The 24,930-nt window shown below is 58.0% G+C and overlaps 1 protein-coding gene across 1 annotated transcript in view; it reads left to right on the plus strand.

Moving 5' to 3' along the window:
* IFFO2 (intermediate filament family orphan 2) overlaps positions 1-24,930 on the plus strand; it is a gene marked incomplete at its 5' end in the record, with an annotated part of 44,346 nt that overhangs the window by 13,673 nt on the left and 5,743 nt on the right. The window contains 4 exons of the mRNA XM_004705395.2: positions 17,023-17,083; positions 18,170-18,265; positions 19,254-19,394; positions 20,268-20,407. Coding sequence (XP_004705452.1) covers positions 17,023-17,083; positions 18,170-18,265; positions 19,254-19,394; positions 20,268-20,407 — 438 coding nt within the window. The remainder of the gene's footprint in view (positions 1-17,022; positions 17,084-18,169; positions 18,266-19,253; positions 19,395-20,267; positions 20,408-24,930) is intronic.

A 24,930-nucleotide genomic window follows, 5' to 3' on the forward strand; every position in this document is an offset into this window, starting at 1 on the left:
GGGAAGCTCTGTAGTTACTGGAAAGTGATTCCAGAGCAGCCTTGCAGGAAGGTGGACGGAATCATCTGAGGGGACCTACCGGTCTACTTTGATCAGGAGTGACCCACTTGAGCATGCATCCACTCACTAATTCACCAGCATATTCTCTGCGCCCATGCTCTGGCCCGATGTCTGAGCCTCGGGGCGATGCTCCAGGACCCGGATTACGGGGCTTGCCAAGTACTGTTGAATCAGCTGGAAGAGTCTTTAGAGGTTTCGTCTTCCCAAACAAGACACTTTTTTTTTTGCCCCAGAGAGGGGCAGTGACTTGCCCAAGGTTGCATAGCAAGTTGATGGCAGAGGTCAGACTCAAAGCCAAGGCAGTAGACCCAGCCCGTCTGCTGACGGCTGACAGCTGACAGCTGTTCTCACTTCCTGCTGGCAGCCCCTCGCTCAGTGCTCTCCTCCTTGGCGACTTAGGTGTTGTTTGGGGTTTTTCTGGGGATGCCAGCCAGCCCTGTGTGCGGGCCCCGTGCTGGAGCTGAGCTTGGCATGCTCTGCTCTGGGATGGCACCCTGAGTGCAGAGACGCAGGCCTTGGTTTACATTTCCTTGCTGGATGCTGGCTCCCTGTCCCCAGGGGCTCTGCCGAGGTCACTGCCACGAGGCTAAACCCAAACCCAAACCCGCTGCTGTCCACTAATTCAGACCCTGGGACCCTGCATAGGGTTTCCCAGGCTGACAGTCTTTACATCTTAGGACGGTTGCAAGTCCCGCCTAAAGATCTTATTGCCTAGGAGGACATTCTAGAACCTTCCCTGATACATGCTTCGTGGCCCCCTCCACTGGGAAATGCTTCCTGGCCTCCAGCCATACTCCGGAGCGCTGCACTCCTCCTTGACTCTTCCATGGAGCTGGGAAAGGATGGCCCTGATAACACCCCTTCCCCAGGGGTGAGTGGTCGGGGCAGCACCACTCCCCCAGAAGCCTGCCCTCTTCCCGCCTAAAATTCCTCTCTCTTCCTGAGAGAGCCTGTGACCTGAGTCATGCACACCAGTCAGGACCTGCTCTTGGTGTCGAAAGGATCCCGCCGAGTCCTTTAGGCTCCCACACGTTGCTGGGAGGGGACATTCCATCTCCGGGAGTCACCGGGCCCTCTGAGCCGGAAGTAGCCCTGGAGCCCAGCCATCACCCGTCTCTGCCTTCCTGAGGGGGAAATTGAGGCTCCCAGAGGTTGAGCCACATGCCTGCACATTAAGGCAAGCTAGGCTTTTTCAAAGTTCACGGCGCCATGGTGGTGCTTCTTGCTTGGGGAAGGTGAGCAGTGCCCTCACCGTTTGCTCTGAGGGGCTTGTGGACTCCTGCCTGCTCCAGTCCCACCTGCCCCGTCATTTCCAGGGAGGCCCCACACCTTGAAGGCAGGGGATTTGAGGCCTGGCTTATAGTGATGACTATGTTGCCAAGTGGGTACCAGCTCCTGTGGCTGGGGCAGGAAGGGGTTACACAGTTCTGCCTGCAGGGGCCAGACTCTCAGCTGGTGTTCTGGGCCCTCAGGCTGGCCAGGCCATCTGGCTTGACAGAAGCTATACCATATCCCATCTGTCCCCAGGCAAAGTCACCCGGAGGTGGCCCTCCTGGCTGCTTTGTGGGTCTGCCAGGGTGGGTGTGGACCAGGCGGTCTGCCCCTGGGAGGCTTGGACAGTTGGGAAAGGGCCCGCTGGGCAGACTGCCTTCTGGACATGCTCCTCACTGCCCCAGGGGTGACAGCTGTGCAGGGTCTCTGAAAGGCAGGACAGGGGAGAGCCTCCAGGGGGAGTCAGAGCTTCCTTAAAAAGATGGGCTCAGGGACCAGCCCACAGTCACGTAGCAAGTCAGTACGGACAGCGTTTACTGGGCCCAGCTTATCACACCGTGCCCTGGTGCTAGCTCATCAGTTCATCCAGCCAGGAAAAGGTGTCCCTGGAGACTCTGGAAACCAAATAACACCGCAGTTCTAGCATGGAAGGATGGAAACCCAGGGAGCAAAGCTCCAAGGGGAAGACTGGGCCTGTAGTCCCTCCCGTTGTCTGCAAGGGAGCCAAACAGTGCCCAGCACTCGGCCTCATGTTCTGTAGAATAATCATGATGATGAAACAGAAGCGTTGAGGGGCAGTCACTCTTCCAGGTCACCAGCTGGGTGACCCTCTGGCTCCCCCTGGGCTGGGCGCCTGGTGTTATCTGGGCAGCACTTAGCCCCCTCCCCCAGAGGGCCCCTGGTGTTGGTGTGACACCTTGCTCAACTTAGGGTCCTGAGGCTGTGCCCTCCAAGCCAATGGGAGTCCCTCCTGGATCCTACCCATTTAGGACCTAGCAGCCTGCCAGCCCAGGTGAGACTAGAGGACAACCCCTCACCTCCCAGCAGGCTCCTAAGGCCCATCCTTATAGGGGCTGACTCGGGGTCACACAGCCATTGGAATTTGGGGGTAGTGCAACATTCTGACGCTGGGGAGAGACCTGCTGGCACCTCGCTCGCACAGCCGGGTCTCGTTGTCAGGAGAGCAGAGGCCAGGAGCCTGGGGGTTCTGAGACTGGATGTATGTCCTGCCTCTTCCACTTAGAAACCGTGGGCATGCTGCTCCACTTCCCTGTGACCCTGGGTAAGACCTCTGTGCCCCGCACATTCCCAAAGGAAAGAGGAAGCTCCCAGAAGATGCCATCTCAGGGGCTCGACTGACACAGAAGAGAATGTGGGCATCTCCCCCCCATCTTGAGTTGTACCCCAGTCTCCCACCATGGGTGGACAGGGGGCACAGACCGTGTGTGCGTGTGTGTGTGTGTGTGTGTGTGTGTGTTGGGGTGGGGTTCATGACAAGTTGAATGTCCGGGCCCTGCCACGACAATGTAATGCGCCCGTCCCCTTGAGCTGTGTTTAGTCACTAATCCTTCTCTTGGCTCGGGCTGTTGCCAGTCTAATGACCTGTTCCGGTGGTGCCTGGAGCTGCCCTTGGCCAGTTTTGACAATTGCAGCGCTCACAGCCGGTGCCCGCCACGAGCCAGCCTCAGTTGCACAAACCCTGTGCGTCATCGGCTCCCCAGGTCCCTGTCACTCTGCTCTCTTCTCCTCCTCCCTGGTGACTGCACAGGAGTGACCTCTGACCATGGTGCGGCCAGTCGTGCATGGACCCGGGAGTCACACTGCCTGCCTTCCAGGCCCTACCACAGCTGGCGCGTCTCTTTTCTGAGCTTTGGTTTTCTCACTTACTGGGGGCCTGGGAGGTGGTCATTCTTTTTCTTTCAGTTCTCATTTAATCCAAGTGGAGTCTCCTCTCCCCACTCTCCAGATGAGGAGAGTGAGACCTGGAGAGGTGGCATGCCACAGATCATAGTCTTGGTTTAAACCTGGGGTAGGGGTGTGTGGCAGCTCATGCCCCTTGGGCTGGCTCTTGTTGGCCACCTGCCCCTCATTTGTCCAGGCTTCAGATAAGGGATACTTGGACCCAGGATGGTTGGGTGGACTCAGCGTGCTCCTGGCAGGTGGCATGGCTCCAACGGGGATCTGACTCGGAGCTGATCCACACAGTGGCCTGAGTTTACCTGCTGGCCAGCACACTCACTTGAAATAAACAACGAGAGACCAAAGTGCACATTAGGTTTCCAAAATAGCTTTGGGAGATGCTGTTTTTCTCAAAGTGGTAAATATACTCCTGGGTGGGGCCCCGTGTCCCCCTGAGCACAGATCCCCCTGGGCCTCTGGCTTCTTGCCCTGGAGGACCAGAGACCTGGGGCCCAGACCCAGCTACTGGCCCTGGACTTGGGCAAGAGTTGGCATTGGAGACTGAGAGTGGCTGCCTCTGGGGGTGGGAGTGAAGGTGGGAGGTTCTGGAAGCTTTCCAGGCCTGAAGAAGAAGGCAGAGTCCCAGGGATGGGGCCCCATGGCCCCCGCAGTCCTGTCATTTGCCCCATGTGAGGCGGAGAGTGCAGGGTGCTTGAAGGAGCATAGCAGAACTGCAGGGATGTAGACTTGTCTTGGGAAACTGAGGCCTGACTGGAAGGAGCAGGGGTGGGGTCCAAGGCCATAGGATGCGTTCTCACAGCACAGGATCCAGATGGCATCTCCAGAGGAGGCCGCCTCAGGGCAGGAGGCTGCCAGCCAGTGCCCGCTACTCACTGCACCCTTGTGGGGTTGGAGAGACCAGGGACATGAGGACCTGTCCTGGACAAGGGGGGGGAGACACTCCCACTCTGCTCCCCTGTCTCTACACTCGGCTTTCACATGGGCGCTGGGGCAGTACCCGTGGAGGCTTTCCTTCTTGGGGAAAGAAGATGCACCCTAAGCCAGCAGCCAGGAGCTGGGCTGTAGAAGATGAGTGGGGATGCTGGCTCAGGACGTCCAGAACCCTTTGCCCCAGGCCCGGGCCAGGCACTGGGCAGTAGGCTGAGTTAGACACCAGGGATAGAAGCTGCCCTGTTGGTCTTTGATGCCCTCAGGTGTTAGCAGGCGTTGAGAACGAGGGGCTTGTTTGGCACCCAGATGACCCTCCTGGTGCCAGGCCACTGGCCAGTCCATTTAGTCTGAGCCACCCTCCATGCCCAGAAAGATAGCCTAAAGACAGTGTCCCTGACTAATCACAGCCCCTGTTTACTGAGCATTTACTAGGAGTTGGAGCTTGTTGAAGCAGCCCCGGTGGTGTAGTGGTTACCAGTGGGGTTGTTAACTGCAAGGTCAGTTTGAAACCACCTGTCTCTCAGCAGGATAAAGAAAGGACGTTCTGCTCCCATAAAGAGTTTCAGTCTCGGAAACCCATAGGGGCCGGGCCATTCTACCCTGGCGCTCAGGGTTGCTAGGAGCCAGTGTGGATTTGGGGGCAGTGAGAGAGGGGCCTGGTGAGAGTGCTGAGTGTGTGATGACTCATGCAGACCCACAGCTTCACAGGGTGAGCCCTTCCAGTAACCAGTTGCCTGACTCATGGCGACCCTGGGGCTGGGCTCCATCCACAAGGTCACCAGGGGTCGGAAGCAGCTCGCCAGGCCTTTCTTCCAACGTGCTTCAGGTGGACTTCAGCCTCCACTCTTTAATTAGCCTCAGTGCTCATGGGCAGTCTGCAGCACCGAGGACTCTGGGACTTCTGCCAGCCTTGCTTCAGAAAAGGCCATCCTGGATCACAGGAGGGTCATGAGATTGGATGAGAGACTGTAGCCCCTGATCCAGACTCGCCATTTCCACAGAGCAGCAGAACTGGAAAGAAATGGAGACCCCTTTTCGGGTGAATAAGCCAAGACCCAGAGAGATCGGGGATCTGAATCAGGACCCAGAGCTAGTTGGTGTTGGGGGGAGCAGGAAAGGGAGGGGGGAGGACAGTGGTGTCTGAAGATATTGTCTCCTTCATAGACCCCCAGTACACTGATCGGGCATGCCCCTAGGCTGCTGTACCAAGTGAAGGTGCACACACGTGGCACATAGGCCACAGGCGCTGATGGGAAGAGGCCCACCCAGTCTGGGTGCTTGCTCTGCTCCTGGAGCTGATGCGGCACTGTCCTCACCAGCTCGCTCTGGGAGAGGCAGGCGAGCCTGCGTTGGACCTTGAGCAGGCCATCCGCCTGTCTGAGACCCAGGGTGGGGAAGGGACTTGGCTGGGCTCAGTTTACTCATCTGCAAAGTGGGAATGCTGATGCCGGCCCATGAGGGAGCAGTGGTGAGAGCTAGAGATGGGAGAGCAAAGTGATTGGACCAGCGGAGAATGATGTCAGAGGCGAGAGATGGAGAGTCACCGGCAGGACGCAGGAGGCTGGGGCGCAGCACCAGCAGTTAGCAGGGACTGGTCTTGGGAAGTGGAGAAGAAGGTGGAGGTGTGCCCTCATCTGGAGAAGCATGGGAGTGGCACCCCAGGAACCTCCCTGGTGGCCTGCAGGTGGGACCCAGATTCCCAGGCCCTGAGCACTTTGCTTATCAGGGCGGCCTGGTCTGAGAGGGCAGGGCTGGCGCTGGCATGCCTTCTAGACAGAGGCCCCAGAGGAGAGCCCACCCCAGCCTGCAGCTCTGGCTTCTGAGCGTCCGCAGAGCTGCTGCTCCACGAAGGTGTTCTCAATAAATGTGGCACTGGGATGCAGGGAGCGTGCTGATATGCAGGGAGCGTGCTGACCGACGCCTCCGGTGAATTGGGGCAGTGACCAGGATCTTCTCTGGGACAATGCCTGTTAGGGTGATGTTATGATGCCTGACCGGCAGGACCTCTCCTGCCAGTGGTCTCACCTGGTGGCCTTTCTCAGGCCATTAATTCTCAGGGTACGTTCGAGGGTGTAGAGATGGAAGTAGGCCGTGGGTCTTACGGGCAGGAAGGATCGGCAGCATTGGCATCCAGTGCCCTTCCTCTGTCCCCCACCCTTACCCCCCATGCCACCTATAGCACAGCGGCATCCAGCTCATCACCATTGTCAATGCCTGTGGAGTGAATGGAGAGAGGAGACGGAGTCCTGGGCAGGCCTGGCCCTGTCATGTACAGTGTGGTCCCGGGCCGTCATCTGTCTTGGGGTCTGTCCTTAGGAGGTCATGCGGACGAGAGACCATGGTCGAGACACCGACTGCATGCGCACAGTATGCCAGGCACTGCTCTCTGGCCCAGGGTCCCAGAGCTGGCAAGAGGCAGAGCTCGGATTTGATCCCACGGCCCTCTGACTCCAGATCCCCTACCTCGCTCTCCACGGTGCATGGAGGTTTGGGCTCAAGGCCTAACGTCTTCGCTGGCTGTAGAGACTTGGTGGTTCTTCAGGCTGGTGGATGGCCCTTGCTGGCGTTCAGGAGACAGGTGGGGAGAGCGTGGTGAGCTCCGTGGGCTGGGCTGAGTTTCTACCCCTCACTGGGAAAATTCACTAGCCACTGGATCCCAGGGCCAGATGACCAGGTCAGGGCGACACAGTGTCCCTGCTGAGGTGGTCTACTCCTCCCTCCCCAGGCCGCATCATCCCACGGTGCCAGGATGAGAATGGCTGCCAGTCATCAGGCCCTCGCTTGAGCCTGCTCCTTTAATTCCCAGGAGCCCGGCGGTCCTTCGTCGCTGCCGAGTCCTTTCCCACAGTCCCGGTGTGCACAGTCACGGCTCTAGGCGTTCCACAGCTGTGGCCTCCCAGAAGCGGATCACCAGACCTGCCTTCCAAAGAGTCTCCGGGTGGGTTCGAACTGCTCACCTTTCAGCTGGCAGTTGAGTGCTTTAACCATTTGCACCATCCAGGGACTTGGCCAGGTAGGGATTGTAGCCCCGTTCTACAGAGGAGCAATCTGAGGGCCTAACTCAGTGGTGCTCAACCTTCCTCATGCCACGACCCTTTCATACAGTTCCTCATGTTGTGGTGACCCCCAACCATCACATTATTTTCGTTGCTACTTCATCACTGTCATTTTGCTACTGTTATGAATCGGGAAACCCTTGTGAAGGGTTGTTCAGCTCCCAAAGGGGTCGAGACCCCCAGGTTGAGAACTGCTTGCCCAGCTAGACTAATCAGATGCCCTAGGGACCACACAGCGGCGGGCCCCTTCTCAGCAGGCTTTCTAGTGGGGCCGGCAGGTTTGCCATCATTGACTCTGTCTGCAGGGCCTATCACTGTGAATGGGCGAGTGAATGAATGCATGTTACTAACCCCCTCCTTCCTCCTGCTCGTCACTTACAGAGAGACCGCTCAGGGGGTGCCTGATGCTATCACTGAGGATAACGCTGGATGGAGTGATGGCCCTGAGGTGACGAGGAAGGGCCACATGCAGGGCTACAGATAGCCTGCCCTTGTCATAGCTCCAGGGATTCGTAGGGACCAGGTCACAGATGGGGAGCCTGAGGCCCATGGTGGGCCAGAGCCTTGCCCAGGGTCATGCAGTGAGTTATCCACAGAGCTGAGACTCCCACTCAACCCCTTTTCTTCCACTGTGGGCCTGCCTGCGGCCGTCAGACTCCGGCCCACCCGCTGGGCATCACATGCAGAGCTTGCCTACTGAGTCCCTGAAGGGGGCTGATGTTTCAGGTGAGGGAGGGCAGGCAGGTGTGGGTGGCAGCGTGCTGGGTGGAGGGACGCTAGATGCAAGGGATCCTCAGACTCAGCCGCCCAGCTGGCCGGGCCATTTCCGCCCGCCTGTAATGGAATCGGCTGCCCTGGTTAAGTGTTCACATTAAATTAATACCTCCTCCGCGGAGACAATCAGTTGGCATTTAATTTGTTTCCTTCCACAAGCAGTGGAGTGCAGCTGGGCAGCCGGGCCGCTAGTGCGCATGTCTGCCTGGCACCCTTTCCCCAGGGCCAGGGGCTCCGTGGAGATGGGGGTGTATAGCCCACAGGCCATAGCAGGGCTTAGGGGCCTGGCAGTGGCTAGAGCTTGCTACCCCTCCGTTTCCCAGTGAACCGAGTGGGAGACAGACTCTGGGGTCAGGGACCGTTTAGCTACCTGCAGGATGGGCCCAACTATTGGCAGCGGCTCCCTGGGGGCGAGGGGTTCCCTTCAATTTATACCCAGCCACACCCCACTCCCACTGCCCTTTCTGGTTCTCTGTAGTCTTCCTTGGGCTACAGACCTGAATTGTGTGTGGTGTTACGAAAGAAGGGGGGTGGTGTGGAATGGGAAGTTGATTCAGTCTGTGATTTTTAGACTCCCTGGAAGTGGGGGCAGGGGGTGGTCTCTCTCTGCATCTTCTCCGCCAGCCCTGGCTCCAGAACCCACTGGGATCTGGGCTGCCGGGGGTGGGGTGGGGGTGGGGGGGCTTCTGTGGCGTTTCATTTGAGGAAGGTCTCGGGCCTCCTGCAGCTCTGGCATTGCTCTGGCGAAGACCCTGCCTGGTCAGGCGCCTGGGCTCAGGCCGCTGTCGGCTGTGGGGCCCTGGGAAAGGCTGTGTCCTGTGCTCTGCCCACTCCAGGTGCCAGCTCGCCTCTGAGGGTGGGTATACCAGAACAGTGCAGAGCTGAGGGGCACGGGCCGCCAGAAACCTCCCTGTGGTCAGGGCCTCTGCGCCCCAGTATGCCCCAGCAGCTCCTGGCAGTGTGCACCACGCCCTGCTGTCAGGGTGAGCTCCAGGGTGGAGCAGAGAGGGCACCCGGCCTGTGGCCACCGAGGAGGAAGCTGCTCTCCGCCCTTACCTGTGGACCGCCGGAGGCCAGGCCCACGCTTGGCCCAGAATGAAGTTTTCCACCGACAGTTGTGGCCCAGCCTCACCTGAGCTCTTTCTTTCCCATCACCTGAATGAGTCGGCCTGGGCGTGCTTCACCTGCCCCAGCAAGGCGGGGGCCCTTCCGGCGGCTCCCTCCCAGCCCCGTCTGCCCTGGCGGGGCATGCTGTCAAATTCATATGGAGCTGCTGAGCCGGCAGCAGCTGCCCTGCACTGGGGTGGGACCCGGCGTTTCCCTGACCGCCTACTGTAGTTCTCACAGCCCTTCTCCAGAAGGGTAGTGTGCACCCATCTTACAGGTAGGGAAACAGAGGCCCAGAGAGGGTGATGGACTTGCCCGAGGCCACATAGCTGGCAAGTGGTGGAGGCAGGATTTGAACCCAAGCTCTTGCTGTCTAGGACTTTCTCCCCTGAGACCTGTGAGGCTTGGAGCTGCCTTGCAAGGCCTGTTCCCACTCTCTGGAGCTGGAGCCTTGCGCCCCTTTCTCTGACAGGACAGGAAGTGAAGAGTCTGAGTCAGCCTCTGCTGGTGATTTCAGCTGGGTTTCTGGCTCTGTAGGCTGGACTTTGTGGGCCTCTTTCCTCTGGGCCTGTGTGTCATCGTGAGCTGAGGGAGGCTGGGGAGGGGGTGGCAATGGCCCTATGTGTTGGATAGGGGAGAGGACCTGGTTGAAGCTGCCCACCCCTCCCCCAGTAGCCAGCCTAGACTTCTTGGTCCTCACATGGCCTCAGTGTGGCGTCTCGGGGCTGTGAGGAGACCACATCTGACTAGGGGTGGTGCCTCCCTGCCCCCTCCCCGCTCCCCTCCCCCCCTTGCTGGCCCCCAGCCTCTGTCCTGTGCTCCTTTCTGCTAAGACGATGGTGAGGCTTGGGCTGGCTACAGTGTCGGTCTGTGGAGTCATTTCCTCTCCCTTCAACACTGTCCTGATAGCCTCCCCTCCTCTCCTCTCTGGCTGAGAGGGCTGTGGGAAGCAAGAGAGGCCCACTTCCTGTCCTGGAAGCCCTCCCCCTGCCCGGCCTCTGTGGGAGGAGAGCTCTGGAGACAGTGGACAGAGCACGGAGTCGGACACTTGGAATGTGACTGAAGCCCTGGCAAGGGTGGGCTGAGGACAGAGCACTACTTCCATTCATTCTTTCATTCATTCATTCATTCATAATACCTGACTTCTGACCCCATGCTGGGTTAGGACAAGGAGTGACTGTGGCCATGATGTTTTCATCCCCATCCGTCCCCTTCACTCCAGGCCAGTGCAGGCACAGGGACCCTGCACGGGGTGTGGGGTGGGGGTGGGGGTGGGGGGACTGCACAGGGTGACACTGTCTCCACAAATTTGGCTGCCTATACAAATTCTATAAAAATTCTTGTGCAGTTTCAGCAGAAATTTATCTTTAATATAAAAATAGCCCTTAGTGATAACAAGAACATTTTTCATAAGCTCGGTTTACATGTGTCAATATACTTGCAAAGCGAAAGCTCTGCTGATTTACCTTTCTAAAAATCATTTTATTGGGGGCTCTGACAGGTCTTATAACATGCCAGACATCAGTCATATCAAGCATATGTGTACATATGTTGCCATCATCATTTTCTAGACAGTTTCTTTCTATTTCAGTCTTCATTATCAGCTCCTCTTTCTTCCCTCTCTTCCCTGCTGTCGATTCACTTTTTGAACCTTCTGATATGCTCTGGAAGGTACCTTGTGGTGTAGTGTAGGGCTGCTAACCACAAGGTCAGCAGTTCAGAACCAACCCCCGCTCTACAAGAGAACTGTGGGGCTTTCTACTTCCAGAAAGAGTTACAGTCTTGGAAACCCACAGGGACCATTTTACCTTGTGAGTTGGAACCCACTGGATGGCAGTGTGTTTGTGCTTTTCAATGTGCTCTTAGTGGGTTACACATTGAGCTGCTAACCACAAGGTCAGTATTTCAAACCCACTGATTGCTCTGTGGCAGAAAGATGAGGCTTTTCTGCTCCTGTGTACATTTAAAGTCTCCGAAAGCCCGAGGGCAGTTCTCCGTCCTGCAGGGTGGCTGGGAGGGGGCCCCGGCTCGCTGGCAGTGAGTTTGGTCTGGAAGGTATTCTGGCCAGAGCTGCCCTCACGTGCCCACTACAGAGACACTTCACACGCTGTGCCGTCGATTGTGTGGGAGGCCAGCACTCGTTGCCATCACTCCCGGTGTTTTTATCCTCACCGATTTTGTCAGATTTTCTGTGTTTTAGATGCAGTGTTGTGGTGATTAGTGTTTGCGAACCTGTATCACTAACTTTTTTGCGAAAGAAGTAGTAGTTAAGGAGAAAGGAGGAGAAAAATAACTTAGAAAGCCTTCTGCTTTGTTACTGCTCGTGCTGTATGTACTTCAATGCAGTAAAGTTTTAGAAAACTTGCTAATATTTCTATAATCAAATTTAGATAATCACTGGCTCCATTGACATCATTCCATGTTATCCCTTGATTAAACTTGATGCCGAGTGCTGGTCAGGAGACTGCATGGCCTGTGCAGGAGGACGGCCTCGGGAGGGAAGATACCGTGCGTTACTGCACTGAGCGACACCTGCTCTCCTGAAGCCAGTGTCTAGCTCTTGACCCGACTCCCCCAGCAACTGAGTGGACCCACCTCCTCCTCTGTACCCCTCTTTTCCCACCTAGAACAGGGTCGCCTCACCCTTGTTCCTCCTTTCCTGGTCAGGGCACCGGCCCCTCCAGACGCTGCTAAGATGATGGAAGGAGAGCCAGAAGCTTCCTCTGCTGCCGGCCGGCCTCCTAGATGTGGTGACTTCCCGCCTGCCATTTGGCACGGGCACTGTGGGCCTCTGTGCCGCCCCACTCCCTTCCCTGTCACCAGGTCTGGACCCCAGGGGTCCCCAGGGTTTTGTGCTTTGGCCCCTTCCTCCTTGGGGGTCCCAACTGCACTGTCGGCTCCACGTTCTAGACAGTGGGTGGGTGGGGGCATGGACATCTGGGTCAGTGCTGGGGCATTTGGGTGACCAAGCAAGAGGACAAGGCCAGGCCAGGAGATGGGTCCCACTTTAGCTGGGCCCAAGCTGGGGTCCAGTCATGTGACCATCAGTGAGTCTGGGCTTCGTTTCCAGATGGAGAGGCCAGAGCCTCTGAGACATGGAGACAGAGGCCTTTGCTCACACAGCTGCGGGGAGTGCTTGGAATTTAGCTTCCCATCCCTTGTGAGCTCTGGTGGGGCCGAGGCTAAGCAGGGCACGTAGCTGTCAACTTGCTGTGTGACCCCGGGGCCAGACACTGGCTCTCCTGGGCTCCAGTTCCCTTCTGTGTACACTCAGAGGTTTGGCTGGATGAACGCCGTGGTCCCTTTCCGGGGATGTGCTCTCGGTCAGAGGGAAACAACGCTTCCTCCTGGCTGGCGCACTCCTCAGTCCTCTTGTGCTCAGGCACAGTGGGGGTGGCCAAGACGTGGGCCTCAGGTGGCACAGTGGTCAAGTGCGTGGCTGCTAACTGAAAGGTTGGTGGTTCGAACCACCAGTGTCTGCGGGAGAAAGGCCTGGCGACCTGCGCCTATCAGGTCTACAGTCTCCTGTCACCCGGGGTGGTGATGAGTCGGACTTGGGGGCACCTCACAGCTGTGGCACCTTGAGGTGATTGTGATGCTATTAGACGGTGCTGTGGGTTTGAGGCACTTCTGAGTGGAACCCGGCACATTCCAAGTCCTCAGTCAGGGTTAGCCAGTGATTGTTGACATGACCATTTTCATCACCATCATCATGACATGCCCACCTGCCTCAGAGGCGTCTCCCGAAGTCTGCGAGAGGGGCAGAGCATTCTGGGGGAGGGCCAGAGGGCGGGAGAGAAGAGGCCTCAGCCAAGTGGTTGAGGCAAGGAGGGGTCTGGCGCGGGGGCCAGCCGGTGGTGTGGTCAGGCCAGGCTGGGGCCTGAGTCTATTTTCAACTGTTCACGCTGCCGGGTGTCTTGGGGCGGACTGCTTTGGGGAAAGCTATGCATGCTGGGACACCACAGCCCGGCCACCCTGTGGGAACAGGGTCTTGAGCCTTGGCGGGCTGGAGCCAGAGACCAGAGGAGCTCCAGGAGCAGTCAGGGAGGGGAGGAGGCCCTGGGAAGAGATGGCATTTCAGACAAGCCCGGGAGCGTGGCTCGTGTTTCAGGAGGCTGAGAAGGAGGGAGGGAAGGAGAAACCAGTTAGCTCTGTTTCCTCATCTGCACAGCGGAGGAGCTGATCAGACGGGAGGAGGAGGTGATCCCTTGTGCCTGTGTGGGAGCACTGAGGAAGTGAACAATGGGGTCCCTCCTCTTCCTTCTCTTATCCAGAGATTGCAAAGAGAAGTGGGGGCTGGGAGTTGCTGGGCGAGGGCTCTAAGGGAATCCAACCCTCTGGGCCTTGTGTGCTCTGGGCCTTCATTTCCCTCCTGTCAAATGGTTGGGGAGTTCCCATTTAGCTTCCCAGCGGATGAGGCGGTGGGGCTGAGTGGACCTACTTATGCTGAGAGTCAGGAGGTGTATTGCCCTGTTTCTTCCAGTGTCAAGTCCTGCTGTATTTCCTGGGGTCTTTGGGCCAGAAGGAGCATCTCCACCCCCCCAACCGACTCCATCCCCAATGGCAGAACAGTTCCTGGACTGCTGAGGAAGACTCCGGGCCTTTATTAGCCCCAGTCTTCTAGGGCTCAGCCCCACCATCTCAAGCAGCTTTCACCCCTGCAAGGACTCAGGTGCTGGGTTCGTCAAGACTTGGGCTTGCCTTCAGTCCCCACCATTTCTCAGCAGCAGCGGCCTTGGACGAGCCTCTCTGAGTGCGCCTGCTCAGCTGTGAACTGGGCGCAAGAAACGGGGACAACAAAGACTCGTCCAGCCTCCAGACAGCACCACCCACCAAACGCCTGGTGCAGGGTAGCAGCAAAGAGGACTGCTCGCCCGTGGGCCTCCCCGCGCCTTGCTTCCTTTGGGTCACTGGCACGAAACACACCCTCCCTGCTGAAACCTTAAGCTGTGGGCAGATCCAGGTCAGGGGACAGGATGGTGTCTGGGAAGCAGGTGTTGAACTTTCAGAGCCAACAACTTGGTTGACCAGTTTTTGCTTAGGCCGAGAGCTCCTGCCTCTGGGCTGAATTGCAGGGAGGCTGGGCTGTCTGGGCCTCCTTCAGAATCACATCACCCATCCTTTCTCCCCGGGAGGCCAGGGCAGCTGAAGGGCACAGCTTTTCTGCACTGTCAACATCAGAGCCAACAGAGCCAGGTTTTCCCACTGCTGCTGGGAGGGAGGTCAGTGTGGGCAGCGGGCGCTGCTGTGGAGCCAGCTGCTGTCAGCAAGCACGGGTCCATCCATCCTTGGCCTCCTGGGAGCAGGCCAGCGGGATGCCCACCTAACTCATGAGAACGTGTGAGCTGGGATATGACTCAGTCACACACCGCCCCCCCGACAGGCATGGGGTGTGTGCAGGACTCGGGGCTTGGGTGGCAGGAGGGAGGGGTGAGGGTGGACAGACTGGATTGTGCGCTTTCAGAACGTCACCACGCCTGGTTGCCTTCTGCAGTCCAGCCGCAGGGGACTGGCCTCCTCCGGAGTTTCCACCCCAGCCCACACCTGCTGAATCAGGGTCTGCATGTTAACGAGAGCCCCAGGTGCTTCGTGTGACACCTCGCTTCCTAGCCGTGAGACCTTAGATAAGTCGTTGCTCCTCTCAGACCCCCAGCTTCCTCATCTGCAAACTAGGCTTGCGTTAGTAGTTCTCAGTGCAGCTGAAAGCAGTGGTGTCTGTGTCTAAGGCCCGGAGCTCAGGGTGTGCGGATCGAGCTGTGTCACTCATGAATAGCTGCTGCTCATGCATGTGGGCCTCAGTGGGCGTGTCCACTTCTGCCCCCACCTTCCCCATGAGAAGGTGGATCATAAGAAGGGTAGAGGTGGGGGGATGCAGTGTCTTATGCCCAAAAAGCCGTCTAGATAAGTGGGAAATGGGTAGTGTTTGTTTGTGTGTGTGTGTATGTACACATACACGCACGACAGGGGGCCAGCCTCCAGTGTCAGGGAGAAAATGTGCCCCTCTGCCTCTTCCCTGCTGCTCCTGTCAGACACGGTGGCTTGGCTGGCCCACAAGCTCTGCTCAGCGCTTTGGGGTGAGGTCCCCATTCTCCAGCAGAGCTGCTCGGCCAAGAGAGATGATTCAGCTCGGGACCTGTGCTCCCGGCTTGCACTGCCCTGGAGGGAAGCCCCAGACGCCTGTGCTACTGGGCGGAGCGGGGGGCGGTCTGCAGGCTCCTCCCACGGAGGATTCCTGCCCTGGACCTGAGCCTGCCTTTCTTAGCGAGAGGTGGTCTGGGGCTAGAGTCCTGGCCCTGGACAAGGAGGATGACCTTGGACAAATGCCTTGGCCTCAGTTTCCCTAAGTATACAATGAGGATTGTCCTGCAGGGCTCTCTCACTGCCTCTCCTATATCTTCTATACCGTTCACCCCCAGCCTTGCTGCCCTGTTGGCTGTTGACCCTGGAGCCCAAGCTTCCACCCCCAGCAGCTAGCCTGGCAGTGACCATAGGGACTGGTGAGAGACCAGAGCCAGCCAGTCAGAGGGGGGTGTGTGTCCTCCGGGAGCCCTGGCTAGGCCATCTCGTGTGGGGGAGAGGAGGAATTTTCCTCTGTGTGTGCAAACAGTATCCGTTTTCTCTTGTTTCCAAAACCAGTGACGTAACCCACTCTTTATCCATTCCTCCCCTCTGGCCTATTTTTAGCCAGCCCGACAACATCCTAAAAGGCTTCCAGACCTCCTTGCTCTGAGGCTCTGAGGGTGGGGAAGGAGAGCTTTGTCTGCCCTGGGAGGGAGGGAACCGGGAGGGGTTCTGTCTGCATAAAGTCCAGCTAAGGTCCTGGGCTTTGGTGGTTCCCAGCCCAGGGGAGCCTGCGAGGTGGTGGTTAAGAGGCTTGCTGCCTGAGTTCGAGTCTGTGCTCCACCCATCCTCGAACATGACCCCGTGTGTTGCTTTTTTCACCTGTAACACGAGGGGGAGACAGTGCCTCTGCCGTTGGATCGCATTCCTCCACGCACAGCCAAAGCAAAACCTAAACGCCTTGCCATGGAGGTGACCCCGATTCAGAGTGACCCAAGGGACAGGTGGGATGGCTCCATAGGGGTTCTGAAGTCATAAATCTTTGCAGACTCAGACCGGAGTGGCTGGTGGGTTCAAACCACCAATCTTTTGGTTAGCAATGGAATGCTCAGCCGCTGTGCCGCGGGCTCCTTTCGGGGACACCTGTGAAGCAAACCAAAGCAGTAGCCATCCGTCAGCTTTGACTAGCTGTGACTGCGAGTCAGAGGAGCGCTGCCTGGCAGGGCTTTCTTGGCTGAGACCTTTGGAAGCAGATCACCAGGCCTTTCTTTGGGAAGGGCAGTTCACGTCCCTGAACCTCATCAGTCACCGCATCCATGAAACGGGGCCATGATAGCTAAGTAGATTTCTACCGTGGTTAGCATAGGCTGTAGTCAAGCTGATTTGAAATGGCAAATGCTTAGTACCATCGGTTTATTTCTGATGGTTGAAGAAAGGGCCGCCGGGGCTGTCTGCAGCTTGGCTCCTGAGGGCCAGCTTTGCTTGAGACTGCCCGGTGTGGCCCCAGGAGGGGCAGCAACGTTTGTACAGTACTGTACAGTTTGCACAGAGACAGAGGGGGTGGGCCCTCCTGCTTCAGTCTCCCCACAGGGCGATGCGCACACCTCAGATGTGGCACTCGTTGTCTCCATCTGCTGCCGTGGTTATGTGCTGACCCGGCTGCCTTCCCATCCAGGCCCGGACCCCAGCCCAGGAGCTCTGCGGCAGGCAGGCAGGGGTGCATTCATGCCCGCATCTTCCTGCTCAGCCCAGCGCAGGTCTTGGGGGGTAATGACTGTGTCTGCTGGCCAGACTGCAGTAGGGAGGTCACTGTCTGACCGCCTGTCCCTCTTGGCTCTTGCAGATGGGAGGAGGAGCTCGCCAAGCGCATGAACCTGCAGACCATGGTGGACACACTCCAGGAGGTAAGAGCCCGAGAAGACCAGACCAGAAGAGATAGGTAGGGGGGGGGGGCGGCATGTGGCCAAGGGACGCGAATTTCATGGGGCGAAGCCAGGCGTTCATTCCCAGCCCAACGTCCACCCTGCCTCATCTCCTGGTACCCCAGTCTCTCTATGGAGCCAAGAGGCTATTCCCCTGCTGGCTCAGCACTGCCCTCTATCCGGCTGGATGATTCAGGGCTGAACACCTGAGACAGGGTGGGCACCCAGACCACGGGCACTCTCCATAGCAGGCTTGAGGACCTGCCCCTGGGGCTCTGCCCAGCAGCTCTGCATCCCGGCTCTGCCCGGCCGTGTGCCCACTCACCTGCCTGGCCTCTGCCTTCCCCTCAGTCCACTGGGAATGAGAGTAGCGAGCCTGTGGGAAGACGCAAAGGAAAAACTCTTCCGGGGAGGAAATAATTTTTGATATTTAAAGCATTTGCCTGAAAAGGTACATTGACAGGTTCAAATGACAGAGATGTGTAGACGGAAGAGAGCGAATGCTCCCCCTTCTTGAATAAATAAGATGTGATTTAATAAACAAAAAGGCATGTTTGCAGTCAAGTACGTGGGCTGTTCAGGAGGGCACGGAGAGGAGAATCAAAGTGACCCCCAGAGTTACCTGTCATCACCCACGACTCGAATGGGCTCAGGACCCTTGCCTGTTCCATGCACGCCCGCTCGGAGGGAGCCGCTGAGCTCGGGATGCAGCACCTGCCCCCTCTTTGTTTTGCTGTTTCATTTTTGAGTTCAGAAAAGGTCAACCGTTAGCCATTTTGTAGCATTCGGCCTAATATTTTAACATGCCGGGCCCGTTTGCTTCCACGCCCCCCCCCCCATTCCCTTAATATCGGCCACGAACTTGCTTCAGGCGATAAATAGCCCTTTGAAGAGTGGTTTTGGCCGAGCGATGCCCCGAGGTCAGCAGGCCTCCGGGAGGCCAGGCTGGGAGGGAGAAGTGCCTACCCTGGGTGGACACCGGGTGCCCAGGGCTCTGGACCCAGGTGCCGTGGTCCCCGAACCCTCCAAGGTGCCCAGCGCCCTAAGCCTCCTGTTCTGTTCCCGCAGGCGGCACAGGAGGCTGATGCCATCCAGGAGGAGATGAACGAGAAGATTGAGCGGCTCAAAGCCGAGCTGGTGGTGTTTAAGGGACTCATGAGTGACGTAAGTGCCACCAGCCGCCACACCCCCGGCGTCACGACTCTCCCACCCCCACTCCCACCCCAACCCGTCATGCAAAAACGCTTCATTCACTCAGAGAGGCGGCCGGAGCTCGGCTTCTAGTAGAATCCTGGCTGCTGCGTTTGACCGTGAGGATGCCGGACGCACTGATGCATCGAAGAGCCCGCGCCCTCCGCCCGTGCCCTCTACCCCCTCCTCATTTCCGCTTCACCTCCGTCTGAGTAGAGATGCATCAATCCGCCGCTTAACCCATCCCGCCCCAGGACTCCCGCGATGGCCTGCGTGCATTCGCTAGGGCGCCTTCCTAGCTCGTGGTCGATGAGGGTGGGTGGGGGTCGTCTGTGTCTGAACTGGGCCATCGTGGGGTGAAGAACCCCGCGCACAGTGGCCGCAGCCCTAGAGGCTCCAGGCCCAGTGGCTGCCTACAGGGTGGTTTGGAGTGCTGAGAAAGGCCAGCGTGTGCCCTTGTGATGTCCCAGGGTCCCTATAAGAACCGTGGTGTGTGTGTGTGTGGTGACGTACTGTTGGCAGCGAAGAGACAGCCTTCCCACCAGGGCTCTGACGGCTGCACAGGGGCCATGGGCTGGGTGTGGTAGGAAGGAGCTTCCCCAGGTGGAGTCCACCTGGCTTCGTCCCCTCAATTAGATCCAGGAGGACTTCCCTTCCCTTCCAGTGGACCTCTGCTGTTAGCCAGGAGGGGTCCAGGCCAGAGCTGGGTGGCAAGCCCCTGCGTAGGGGCCAGGCTGGGCAGTGGGCAGTTTTTCCACAGTGCAACTTGCCTTTCACGTCTCTTTGCTTCCACGAAACACACCCGGACTCGGTGTCCGCAGGAGGGTGCCTTCCAGCCTGGGAGACAGCACTGTGCTCTCACCTCGCTCCCTACTCCACACCCAAGGAGATGCTCAGGGCTCCCCAGCTGCCCACCCCACTCCCCTCGTGGCTCACATAACACCCTGCTGTCCCCCTGCAGCCCATGACAGATCTGGACACGAAGATCCAGGAGAAGGCCATGAAGGTGGACATGGACATTTGCCGCCGCATCGACATCACGGCCAAGCTGTGCGATGTCGCACAGCAGCGGAACTCCGAAGACGTGTCCAAGATCTTCCAGGTGAATAGGGTCACCTGCTCACCGTGCCCCCAGCCCCCCGCTCCTCTCCCTCCCACTCGGCCCTGGCCTTGACCCTCGTCTGGCCAGCCCCTGACTCCTCCACGACCTGCTCACATCCCTTCCCCAAGAGGTAGCACTGACCCGCCGTGGCCTCCCCCTGCCATTATAGCCCAGGGACCAAGAGCGTAGTCCCTGTGGCTCCGTCGCCTAGTCTGACTGCTCCATCCCAGAGGGGCGAAGGGGCGAAGTCCGCCCAGTTCTGCTGACCAAAGGGCGCTCGCGTTGTCGTTCTCAGAAGCTGCTGCTTTTGCTTGAGGCCAGGGCTGTGTTGTCGCTTTCAGTGTGTGACCTTGGACGTAGCTGGGCAAGTTGTGGCCTTCTGGGGACCCTCTCTCCTCTCCCCCGGGACTTTCACTGCCCTCCCCAGCCTGCTGGGAAGCAGGAGATCAATTCTGCAGCTGTTGGCCCACATTCTTGTCCATGTGGAGTGGAAGCTTGGTGTTGTGGGGCCACTGCCTATGGCCTTTGAATGTAAAGTGTCGTCTTGGCCTCACGAGGGGTTCTCTGTCTCTCTGGCTGGCTCTGAGACTCCCCAGGTGGCTCTGCTCCCCAGGTGGTAGGGATGCTTCTCTGACTGGTGTGCAGGGCCAGCAGGCCTTCCAGGGTGGGGGAAGGGTCCATGCCTCCACCCTGCATGCCTCCCTCCTCGTGCTGCCTGCTAATGCCGCCTGCTTTGTAGAGGACCCTTGCACATTTCCTGCCCACGGCTACGCTCCATCTGCCAGAGGATACGGCTTCCTTCCTCAGTGGCCCGCCCCACCCCCACCCCAGCAGAGACTCCCACTTACCGCCATCTCCTCCTTCCCGGCTCAGGTGGTCCCCAAAAAGAAAGAGCGGAAAGCAGTGTCGGACGATGACATCTCGGAGCAGGACGGAGAGGCGAACCGGTTCTCAGACGAGGAGGTTGGCTCGATGAACATCACTGATGAGATGAAGCGCATGTTCAACCAGCTGTGAGTGCCCCGCCCCCACCTTGCTGGCCCCAAAACTGAGTGGGTGGGCTGAGCAGCAAAGGAGTCATGAGTGGCAGCAAGGGGCTTCCAACGCACTGGGATGCACTGTCAGCACGGAGAATTTGGGGAAAGCCACATTTACAAAGTCGAGTTGCTCCGCCCTCCCTGGGAGCCCCACTTCAGCACAGTGGCCAGGAGCAGGTGGCGACAGTCGCCTCCGGTGGCCCTGCCTTCCTTGGTACCTGCCCACCTCTCTTTCCTTGCCCTCAGCAAGCTGCTTCAGAGGCAGCTGGTGGACAGGGCAGGCGGGAGGAGGGAGGCCCTTCAGCTTTGGGAGGGCCTGTTCTCGCCCACCAGAAGAAGGGGCGGGCTTCCAGTTGGGGGTTATCTGGTGACTCCATGAGGCCAGAAAGGCCAAGTTGTGCACAGTTGCTGCAGGTTCACAGTGACAGCCCCACCCCCACCCCACCCTGCATCAGTGTGGACCGTGCCCCCTAGGGCTTTCGGTGGGGTGGATTTTCAGCAACAGACTGCCAGGACTTCATTCCTAGGGCCCTCTGGGTGGAACTTGAACCTCCAGCCTTCCAGCCGGCAGTGGCATGCAGGCAGTCTTTCTACCACCCAGGGACAGAGATCCTGGTAGGGGTGGCCACACTCATGGACCAGTCCTGATCTTACCCCCTCGCAGCTGCCTTGTGGGGGACGGCTGAGCTGCTCTGCACACGGAGCCACCACCAAACCGAACATCAAACTCTGTCATCGAGTCGATGCTGACTCACAGCGACCCTGTAGGGCAGGATAGAACTGCCTCTGTGAGTTTCGAAACTAACTCTTTACGGGAGTAGAAAGCCCATCTTTCTCTCACAGAGCACCTGGTGGTTTCAAACTGCTGACCTTGTATAACCACTATACCACCAGGGCTGGCAGAGCGCTCAGCTCTCCCGGGGTGGCTTCCATAAGCCAGATGTTTCCCAGCATGGTTTCTTTGACTCCTGATAACCAACCCGAGAGGCCAGCCCTGTCACCGCACTTAGTGGCCATAAGATTGAGACCGAGCAGGGAAATGACTTCGACAGGCCCTTCAGCTAACAGGTGCCAGGCCTACCTGCCTGCTCCTCTCCCTTTGTAAAGTGCCTGCCTCAGTGGTTGAATCTGGCCTAGGGGTTCAGGTGCTTTCCTCCCACTCCACATCCAGTGATGCCCTCTTAGCAGCTTAAAATTCACCATGGTGTGACATAGCTACTACTCCAAATCAAGACCCCCCACCCCCACCCCAAGAGCTGGTTTATTGGAGCCTCACTGGGTAGGTGCTGTGTCCCTGGGGCTAGCATGGCAGGGCAGCTGGGACTTGTTGAGTGCCAAGCTCTGAATGCTGACCCATCTGTACCTGGAAGCCGTCTTCTGCTCTAGAGGGGAGAGGGAGGAGCAACAGCTGGCACGGAGTGACCTGCCTAAGGGCTTGGAGTCAGAAGGGAAGGCTGGGGCTGAGTTTGTGGGCTCTGCCTTGTCCCCGGGCCCACCAGCCTGCTCTAGCCTGCCTCTGGCTGCCCTCATAGTGCCTACATCCAGATACCAGACATCCAGAAACCCCTACATCAAGGTCTCAAGGCTGAGAGGGAGTTCTCTGGCCTGGAGCCACCCCTGCAGCCCTGCTTTCTGACTGCAGGGCAAGGTTTGAGTCCTTGGCTCTGAACCTTCCAGAAGGGCGCACACCTGTTAGCAGGTGCCCTGATGTCATATTCATTTCAAAAGCCTGGGCACGCACCTCTTCTGCAAAGCCCCAGGGCTTGGTGCAGAGCAGTACAGAACCCAGAGAGCCAGCTTCTTCCTGACAGTAAGGCTCAGAGAGGGCCAATGACTGGCCCAAGAACCCACAGGATTTGTGATAGAGCCAGGCCTTCTGAATCCTGGTCTAGTGCTCTGTCCTCTACATTAGTATCTTTGTGCTGGAGAGAGATGTCCCTTGTCTGCCTCTGCACACTGCCCCTGACCCCTGACTCTGGAGGCCAGGACACAGGGGCAGGGGTAGTTACGGGGGTACAAAGGGGTTTTTCTCCACCTAGGATTTCCTTGTATTCATCTTCCCCTTGAAGCAGAACTGGGGTGGGAGCTGTATTTAGGGGGTGTGTTACTTTACGGTGACAGAGACCCCCCCCCAGTGGTCCCAGCCCTGGTGGCATACATAATAGTGGTTGTATGTTGGTCAGCAGTTCAAAACCACCAGCTGCTCCACAAGGCTTTCTGCAGCCTCAGACACCCAGAGGGGTAGTTCTACCCTGCTCGCCACAGTTGTTGCGGCTCAGCACTGACTCGTGGAAGTGAGTTTGGGTTGGTTTTATAGAGACACCCCCCCACACACACACATAACCCAACTCTTGATTCTGACGTCATCCCAGATCTCATGCTCTGATCTTTGGCTGCTGAACAACTAAGGGCTTTTGAAAGGAACCATGCCGGGCTCTGGTATTCCTCAGACCTCCCTGAGACCTGATTGCTGGGATGAATGGGCTTCTCTGGGGAAATTCTCACCCTGCATTTTTATAGTCACCGGGAATCTGTAAGCAAGGCGGCTCCGGGGGAGATTCCCCTCCCCCCAGCAACTGCTCCTGGGGTATGTTCAGCCAGCAACCAAGCCAAAAACGGATGCTGAGAACACGGGTGCATGTCAGGTCTGATTCGAATTAATATTAAATTTGATTTATCTGTTGTAAAATTGGCCGAGTTAAAAAAAAAGTTTCTCCCATTTACACGCCCACCCCTTGCTGCGATCCCAGCCAAGGTTGAGCTGGCCCCACCCCAGAGGGGCCCCTGGCCTCTCGTCCTGGTGTCTTGGCTTGCTGTGGGCTGAGACCCAGCGAGACAGCCCCCTGCGAGTTCTTGGGAGTCATTTGAATAACGCGCCCATCTTCAAACCCGGTCTTGTTTTCATCAAAATTGGTTGCTTGGGCTTCAGACCAGAGAGAGGAGGAGGACGTGGCTACTTTCTCTGCCTCCCTGGCCAGTCCTCCTCAACCCCATCCACCCTCCTCCAGGCCCCTCCTCTGCCCATCCCGACCCTCTCTTCAGCTGTGATGGTCGGCAGACCCCAGGCATGGAGAAGAAGTGAAGTCAGGAGCTGAGTATGCGGGTGGTGATGGGTGGCCCTCAAGGGCGCAGGCTCCCACCAGTGGTGACCCAAGTGCCTGCCTGGCAGCCTGGTCTCCCTCCCGTGCAGCCTCCGGTGCTGGTGCCTGGACTCACAGAGCCACCTACAGGCACCAGAAGGAACTGTGTTGGGGTCCAGAACCCCCAGGAAACGTTCCAAGCAGCTTTCCACTAGAAATTCTTCTTGGACCCTGCCCGGTGCTTCCCGGTCTGATCCATTGTCTGACTTGGGAGCAGTGCCCGGGGGATCCGGGAAGGAGTTTAGGGAGGAAGTGTAGCAATAGGGAGAGTGTGGGATGGGCATCTGGACTGGAGATCTGTGTCCTTCTCGGCACTGATTTATTTCCTGGCTCAAGTGACTGACCCCCTGTCTGCGTTGGATGAGGTCATCCAAAGGCCCTTCCAGCTGGGGGAACAGTGTCTGGAGAAAGCCCTCAGACCCAGGCAAATCCTGCTCCCAGGTCGAATGAGTCCTTATAGCTGTGTGCCATCCAATTGGCGACTGCTACCCATAGTGACCCTATGTGACAGTCACCCGCCCGCCAAGGGGGTGCCCAGGCTGCAGTCTTTGCAGTGAAAAGTCTATACGTCGACCCCACCAGCAGCTCTGGGAGAAGAGACCTGAAAATCTGCTGTCTCCAAGGCGACACCCTTGGGAACCCCACCGGGCAGGTCACACCGTCCCCGTGCTGGTCAAGACAAAGCACAGTTTGAACATGAGTGCGCCGTTCAAAAGCTTCCCAGACCTGGGAGCAGGGGCACCAGCCAACTGGGTTTGCCTGGGTTTGTCTGCGGGGCTGCTCCAGACACACCGTTACCCCACCAGGAAGGGTGGCTGTGTGCTGGGCTTGGCTGGGCACACGCTCAACCAGAACAGCAGCCGCCAGCTGGACAGCAGTTGGCCTGCAGAGCTTCCCTGCACAGCTGTGCAGCTTGCAGCCGAGGGTGCAACTATTGCACCGATGGGGCTCCTTCATCACACGGGCTCCGAATTCAAATCCAGTTGCCAGCCTGTAGCGTTGGTCACCAAGGCCACCACCTCACCCTTGGCGCCTCGGTCTCCTCAAGCGTAAAATAGGAATCAGGGCTCTGTCCACCTCGTAGGGTTGTGGTCAGGGTGAGAAGAATTGCGTTTTTCATCTAAGCCAGCCGGCCCCAGCACAGAGTGGGTGCTTGGTGATGTAACGCGGGGAAGAACGGTTGTCGGCAGCAGAACGCTCTGGGTGTGAGCCCGTTTCTGCTGCCGTGAGCTGAGTGACTTCAGACCGGTGAGTGACTGAGCTGCAGTTTCCCTTGTCTCTAAAGCCTCAGCCTAAGTGGCCGAAGGCCTGCGTGAGTCACTTTGGTCAAAGCAGACTCAGGAAATAGCTGGGAAATGC

Source organism: Echinops telfairi, unplaced genomic scaffold, assembly GCF_000313985.2.
Source record: "Echinops telfairi isolate 266 unplaced genomic scaffold, ASM31398v2 ScPeMD7_7457;HRSCAF=8495, whole genome shotgun sequence".
NCBI classification, from domain to species: Eukaryota; Metazoa; Chordata; class Mammalia; order Afrosoricida; family Tenrecidae; genus Echinops; species Echinops telfairi.